This window comes from Sinocyclocheilus rhinocerous, unplaced genomic scaffold (genome assembly GCF_001515625.1).
Source record: "Sinocyclocheilus rhinocerous isolate Xijiao unplaced genomic scaffold, SAMN03320098_v1.1 scaffold3662, whole genome shotgun sequence".
NCBI lineage: Eukaryota > Metazoa > Chordata > Actinopteri > Cypriniformes > Cyprinidae > Sinocyclocheilus > Sinocyclocheilus rhinocerous.
The window spans coordinates 195,704-203,227 of record NW_015629036.1 but is presented as its reverse complement, the minus strand read 5'-3'; the positions used below and the strand labels follow the sequence as shown (position 1 = coordinate 203,227).

At 39.8% G+C, this 7,524-nt stretch overlaps 2 protein-coding genes across 3 annotated transcripts in view; one reads left to right on the top strand and one right to left on the bottom strand.

Annotated features, from left to right (window-relative positions):
* LOC107738564 (TUB like protein 4) overlaps positions 1-6,418 on the bottom strand; it is a 15,515-nt gene extending 9,097 nt beyond the window's left edge. Inside the window, exons 1-7 of the mRNA XM_016550327.1 lie at positions 6,202-6,418; positions 5,482-5,690; positions 5,011-5,384; positions 3,300-3,428; positions 3,067-3,228; positions 1,316-1,496; positions 1,035-1,142 (exon numbers count right to left, since the gene is read on the bottom strand). Of these exons, the coding sequence (XP_016405813.1) occupies positions 1,035-1,142; positions 1,316-1,496; positions 3,067-3,228; positions 3,300-3,428; positions 5,011-5,262 (832 nt within the window). The 5' untranslated portion in view covers positions 5,263-5,384; positions 5,482-5,690; positions 6,202-6,418. The remainder of the gene's footprint in view (positions 1-1,034; positions 1,143-1,315; positions 1,497-3,066; positions 3,229-3,299; positions 3,429-5,010; positions 5,385-5,481; positions 5,691-6,201) is intronic.
* Positions 6,419-7,195: 777 nt separating this feature from the next.
* Positions 7,196-7,524, top strand: part of mrps10 (mitochondrial ribosomal protein S10) — a 1,939-nt gene continuing 1,610 nt past the window's right edge. Inside the window, exons 1-2 of one of the 2 annotated variants that reach the window (XM_016550333.1) lie at positions 7,196-7,309; positions 7,418-7,452. In XM_016550333.1, coding sequence (XP_016405819.1) covers positions 7,253-7,309; positions 7,418-7,452 — 92 coding nt within the window. In that variant the 5' untranslated portion in view covers positions 7,196-7,252. The remainder of the gene's footprint in view (positions 7,310-7,417; positions 7,453-7,524) is intronic. The other variant, XM_016550332.1, reaches the window with a different exon arrangement.

The following is a 7,524-nucleotide window of genomic DNA, read 5'->3' as shown; positions in this document are numbered from 1 at the left end:
AAAAAAAAAAACACTATGGAAGTCACTGGGGACCAGCAGCTGTTTGGTTCCCACATTCTTCAAAATATCTTTTTTTAAGTGTTCAACAGAAGAAAGAAACTCATTCAGGTTTAAAACAGCTCGAGAGTGAGTAAATGACAGATTTTTTTATTTTTGGGTGAACTGTCCCTTTAAATGTTAATAAAACAACAAAACAGAGAAAAATCACTGGCTGCTCTTGCTTTAATACAGTTGCTTTAATAAGAATCAGTGTATAATTTATACAGTGAAGTGTATATAGTGTTTTAGTCTTATATTTGTTCATCTAAATACAGCTAAATACACCTACTGTACCTGAAAAATAAAGCACTGCTTGTTTTATTTTTAATGCGTGTCTTTCGTCTTCTTTTTTAAGAACAAAGATAAAATAATGACAAAGATTTTTATCTTCGCCCACTTTGGCCTAAACATCTGCCACTCGTTTTTATTTAATATTTTGTTACCTTATAAGGCTTTGTTTTTAAAATGGGGAAATCAGTTTGGCTGTGCTGCAAAAAAAAAAAACAACATGACAAGGAGTCGCGATAAAATCGTGATTTTCCAGAAAATTTTTTTGATATTTTTATTATAAAGCGGATAGTTCCGGTCCTTGACTCTGATTGGCTGAGCCGCGTTCGAAGCTGTTGTAAATGACTCTACAAAGTAACATACACCTTTGTTTACGTTTGTGTGTTGCTCGGCAACCACTTTGTTGCAACCACAACTGTTTCTGAGGAGCTACATTGTTTGGTGGAAGAATACTGTTTTTATTAATATCATTACACTTTATTTGCTCTGTTTTATTTTGTGAAACCTTACTACGTATATGGAATAACCGTTTTATAAAAGCAATAAGCCCCGTGAAGCCGTGGTTTACAGTGAATATATAACCGCTAAGGAGGTTTTAGACTTAAATTCACTAAATGTAAACCACGGCTTCTTGGGGCTTACTGCTTTAACATATCGCCCAGCCCTACTTGTGAGAATATAGAAACAGAAATAATACGAGGAAGAACCTTTGAGGCCGGTGCGTATTAACGTGGGTGAGAGGTCATCGTAGTTGCTCATCAAACTGACGTCTCCAGACGTGAAGCAGACGGTCAACAGCGGCTTCAGACGGTGCACTGGAAGAAAAAGAGTGTTCCTGTTATTGTGAATAACCAGCAGGGCTCATCCTAACCCAGCGGTGCATTATTTACTGGGAGAACTGCTGCTGCTACGACCGAAGAAAGACCGGATCATGATCACACGGATGATGCAAACACAAGATCAATATGCATCTGAAGAGAGCTGTTACCCTGCAGAGGCGTGTAATCGTCCGAGTCCGTGTCGCTCTCGCTGCTGTCCTCCAGCAGAAAGCTGGGGTAATTCCAGGCCATGCTAGCGATGCCCTCCGCCTCGTGCAGCAGTATATGAGCCAGCATCCGGCCGTGACAGTCCATGACGATCACCTGCCCGTCCGCTGTGCCAAACAACACCTGACGAGCAAAACAAACCCTTAATGAGAGAAACTGTAAGTCTTCTTAAGAGCTGCGCAAGTAAGATTAATACAGAACAAACCCACACAATCCTGCGTCTCGTGTTCTTTTCCTTGTTTAAACAGACTGCGGCTCACGTTAAAATACTCAAGACATGTTTGATTTAATATATACATGTGTGACCCTGCAGCACAAAAGCAGTGTTAAGTCGCTGGGGATGATGCATAAATCTAAATTTTGACAAATTGACACTTATGACTGGTTTTGTGCTCCAGGGTCACACATGTGTGTGTATTGGTTTAATTGGTACATATGTATTAGAAATATACTAATACATCAACACATATCAATTAGAGGTTGACTGATATTGGATTTCACTGATGTGTTTAAATAAAGGCAGTAAACAGATTGTTGTGAGAGTTAAATAATGCCCTTATTCTTTCTTTCCTGTGAGTTTACATAAATTGAACACCAGATACAGTTTATTTATTGTGTAACCAAAATACCAATAATATCCAGAAGAAAAAATAGATTTTATGCATAATGCAGGACTTTTAATTATAAACAAGCCTGACTCTTATTTTGAAATGTTTTTAAATGTAAATTATGTTAAAAAAATTTTTTTTTACATCTTATTTTCCACTGTATTTATAAAATGTTTATATTTCTTATGAAACTTTTTATTACTTTTTTTCTCTAAAGCACTGTGTATGAAACATGCTATAATTAAACTTGCCCTGGCTATTAAAATAAGAATTATTATAAATCAATAAATTAAATATAAAAATAATTAATACAATTATTAATTTAATTGGTTAAATTTTAACATCTTTTTTATATTTCTTATAAAACTTTTTATGATTAATTTACTTTTTTTAATTTTTTTTAAGTATTTCGACTATTACCATTTTTTTATTATTTTTCTGTAAAGCACTTTGAATATCACTGTGTATGAAACGTGATATAAATAACAAAAAAATTAATGAATAATAAATAAACTTACTTTCCCTATTAAAATCATATAAATTATTGTAACTTTTAAAAAATTATTTAATTAATTTTTTTCATATTTATTTATAAATAACAATAAATAAATTAAATAAATACATAAATAATTGATAAAGTCATAATTATAAAGCGGAGAGTTCCGGGTTCGAAGCTGTTGTAAATGACTCTACAAAGTAACACACACCTTTGTTTACGTTTGTGTGTTGCTCGGTAACCACTTTGTAGCAACCACAACTGTTTCTGAGGAGCTACATTGTTTGGTGGAAGATACTGTTTTTATTAATATCATTACACTTTATTTGCTCTGTTTTATTCTGTGAAACCTTACTACGTATATGGAATAACCGTTTTATAAAAGCAATAACCCCCGTGAAGCCGTGGTTTAGTGAATTTATAACAGCTAAGGGGGGTTTAGGCACTCCACAATGCCCCTTAGCTGTTATAAATTCACTGTACCTCGGCTTCTTGGGGCTTATAGCTTTATTTTGAATTAGTTTTTAGATTTAAGATAAGACTTAAATATGCCATCATATCTGATATGTGTCAGTAAACCTGCGGTCACCTGCTGGTCGTCGGGGGTCCAGATCCCACAGGTGATCTGACTCTCCAGGTTGATCTCCGAGGACCAGTGGCGCTGACCGCTCACCGAGCCCACCAGCACGAAGCCGTCGCGGTACGAGATCAGCGCCTGCATGCCGTCGTGAGACCAGGTGAAGTCGCTCACCTGCGCAGGTACAGCAGGTTAAACACCGCGCCTCGTTTGAGGAACATCACTGGAGCTGTAGGACGGCTCACCTGAGCTCCGCGGTCATTGACCAGCTCCACTGACCAGCGGCCCTCATACTGGATCCAGACGAAGATCCCGCCGTCGGTGTCGCAGGTCGCCAGCTTCTGGAAGGGCTCGTTCCATCGCACCAACACCACCTGCGAGAGCAGCACAGAAAACACTCGCTCGTCTGATTTCAAACCAAACCGTACGCTTCGGGTCACACAGCTGCTTCCCAAACAATCAGCAAATATTACTCGTGAGAGTGTGGAGCGATACGAGCAACTATAAACACGAGACGATATCATATTCACTGACAACTAATTATGAAGGTTTCCCGCAGCGTTTGACTTTTACAATTGTTGGAATTAATAGATTTAAATGACTCTTTAGCATTTAAAAGGTATGTGAATTTATTTTTCCCTAGCCTTTTTAATGATATTTTTGGCATATTTGAACCAAATTTATTAGTAAAATAATGAGTGTGAAATGTATATTTCTCTTAAGAGATGGTGAGCGATCAGTAATGTGACATCAGAGCCGTTCCCTTCACACACACACACACACACACAGAGACATACACACACAGAGACACACGAGTCTGATGAACCCACAGCTACACATATACAGTAAAGATATAGAAGTACATTATGGTACAGGTCTTTCGGTTCGGTACGCATGTGAAATACAGCATTGTTTTAACCACTGCACGAGTGAAACTTCACTGGAAACTTACTCACTCACTCACTCACACAAACACACACACACACACACACACTCACACACGCACACGCACGCGCACACACACACACACACACACGCACACACACAGACACACACACGCACGCACACACACAGACACACACGCACGCACACGCTCACACACGCACACACACAGACACACACACACGTTCACACACAGACACACACACGCACACAGACACACACAGACACAGACACACACACACAGACACACACAGACACACACTTTTCAGATCTTGAAGTCACGGATTTAAAGACATTTAAAGTAAATCGAGACATTTATCTATATTTTAGAACCAACAAAACAACAACAAAAATTCCATTAGCCATTATATTTCCTTTTTCAGGTGAAATTACAACTTTAAAATGTATTTACCCTGGAATTTATTAATGCAATTTTTATACAAATCTGAAAGAAATTCAGCCATTTATTCCAGATATTTTAGAACCAAGCAAAACTTAAGTAAAAATAAAAAATAATATTCTCAAGAAATTAAACAATATGAGAGCGTGATTGATGGACAGTTTCAAAATTAGTTTTCTTTACTTTCTCTTTTACTTGTTTACTTTTATAAATGCAACGCATGCATTTCAGATGTTTCCGAACCAAGCAAAACTTAAGCAAAAGTAAATATTTATATTAAATTTTAAAACTTTTCCTAGCCTTTTCAATGCATTATTAACGCAAATCTGAAGCAAATCAAGAAATTTACTTTAAATATTATTATAGAAGCAAAAAACAAAACACGTATATTCACAAGAGATCGACTGAGTGATTGATGATCAATAAAACGGACACTTTTTCAGGTCTTGTAATCACAATTTTAAAATGAAAATGTATTATTCCCTGCCATTTTTATGCATGTTTTGAAGTTAACTGAGTCATTTATATTAGATATTTTAGAACCAAGCAAAACTTTAGTAAAGTATTATACTCACAATTTCAGAATTAAAACAGATTTGTGCGCAAGTCCTCACCTCACTGTTGTGTCCCCGGAGGTTGAAGTTGATGCGCTGCGGGGAGGGCCGGTCTCTCCTGCCGTGGCTGGAGGTGAAGGTGACGCCCACGACTCCCCGGCCGTTCCCCGTGGCCAGCCAGCCCTCCTCATAGCAGCGCCTCCTGCACACGGGCTTCTCCTTCTCGCTGCGGGGCACGCGGCCCTTCCAGGACAGGCACAGGATGTTGGAGTCGCTGCAGAGGACGGGCCCAAGCTCCACCGCCGCGAACATGCCGACCCGAGGCTCCGCGAGCGGCTGCACGCAAATCCACAGAGTCACCCGGCTCACCGGCGGGTCCCTGGGGTCCAGGTGAGAGCGGCCGCTGCTTCACAACCACTTCCGGCCCAAAAGTACTGCATAAAACGACCAGCAAGGCACATAAATTAGGTCAGGCCGACCAGCTGAGACACAAGGCCTGCCTTTCCGGGGAATACTGAGGACAGAATTCACCAAAGAGGCAAATATCCAAGTCACAGGAAACCTTCTCCTCCTTGACGCTGGGGACTTAGCCTCATGACGTCATTACGGCCGGCGCCCCGCTCCCAGTGACGTCATCGACGGACGGAACGCTCCTCTCCGCGCGCTCATGGCAGCTGCTCGGCTCCGCCCGTGACGTCATCGCATCAGAGGAGCCGCCGGCCAATCAGCGTCGGGGATTCCTTTAAGAGGACAAGGGCAGAACATAAACACAAATAACACACTGAACGCGTTCACAGCTAAATATGAGCGCCACAACAGACAAATGCTATAACGCACACGTTCGTTTCTGAGGTACCAGAAACATCTTTCTTCAGAATAAAAGGCGCTTTAGTTTGCCCTGAATTACATGCTGAAACTACACGAAACGAAAAATAAAACGCCGCTGCTCACCATATTGCCTAGTTATTGCATTAAACGTGTAATTATAGTTAAAAACAAAGCGATTGTTTATCTAATGCTCTTGTTTACGCGCTGAACATCCATAATGCAATCTAGATCCAACGATAATAACAGCATTCTGAGAATTAAACATGGATGAATTCAGTATAAATATAGAATACTAGTCCTGACGATCCAAAAATAAGAAACTCAAATGAAGATATAATATGTGGTTATTAGATTAAGAGAAGGAAAGCGCTTTGGCTGTATTTCTGTCATTTGTGTCTTTGTTAGCTCCGCAGCTACACTCACCTCAGGCGCTCCTCGCTGGTTTTCCGCTTTAAAACGCAAGACCCGGATGAGCTGGAGGAACGGAACCGGTCCACGGATGATAACGAACCCCGAGCGGAGCGGTTCTGCTCGTTACCTGCGCGTGTGGGAGTCAGATGAGCGTGTTTTTAGCGCTGCTGTCTCTGATTCCGACGCTGTCCGTGCCCTGCGCTGGGTCACGTGAGCACCACGTGACCACCCCCCCCCGCGCTTTTATTTTGATTTAATTTCCAGAACATGCTCAGAGCACGTGTATTTGTAAGATTTCACACTAATACGACATCATAAATCATCCTAAATGCTATTTAATTAAAATTACATTTAATTAAATAAATAAAAAAATGTATGTATTTCTACGTCTTCACCTCACATTCACCAAAATAACACAGAACCTGAACACTGAAATGCTACAATATTTAAGAAACCAAAACGCAGAATGCACACATACATTCTGGCATACTAAATCGAAATTATGAGTTATCATTAAGTCATAATGATGAGAAAGAAGTCCTAATTATTTATGACTTTAAAAGTCTAAATTGTGACATAAAGAGTCATAATTATGAGATAAAAAGTAGAAAATATGGCATGAAAAATAGAAATTATTACATAAAAAGTCGAAATGATGACGCAAAATTCTTAAGTATGAAATAAAAAGGTTGTCAAGTCATATTTATGAGATGAAAAATGGTGATAGTTATTTTTTGCTTTTTTATCTAATAACTATTTTATGTCTGTTTATTACTTAGTATGTCGAAATTAGAACGCTTTTTTTTTAAAGTGGCGAAAACGGGCTTCCATATATCTGCGGAGCGAATAAACTACTATCTTTCTGCAATTATTGTTAATGCCGCATAATAAATGAGCAGATATAACAAGTATATCGAGTAGTTTTCCACCCAGTGTTTTAGTTTTAAGACAAAACTGCTCTAAAAGCGGCTAAATTAAATCTCATAAAACTCACCAGATTGCAGTTCCATTTCCCTTGTCTCTCCTCTGACGTCGCTTCCGCTTCCGCTTCCTTCCAGAAAACATGGCGGCCTCCTCTGTTCGCGTCCTGTCGAAGATCATTCACGGACACTTCCTCCCGGTACTGCAGCCTCTTTCACGTGCTTTATCCGTCTCTGTCTCCGTTACTAGCCTAACCTAGCACTTCATCGTGTTTTAAGCGTTATCTGTCGTGTGCTGTGTTTCACAGGCTGCTGCAGTCCGGCATCAAACCTGCAGTTCACGGTCAGTGCCTCACACACACACACTCACACACTGACACACACACACACACACACACACACACTCACACACACA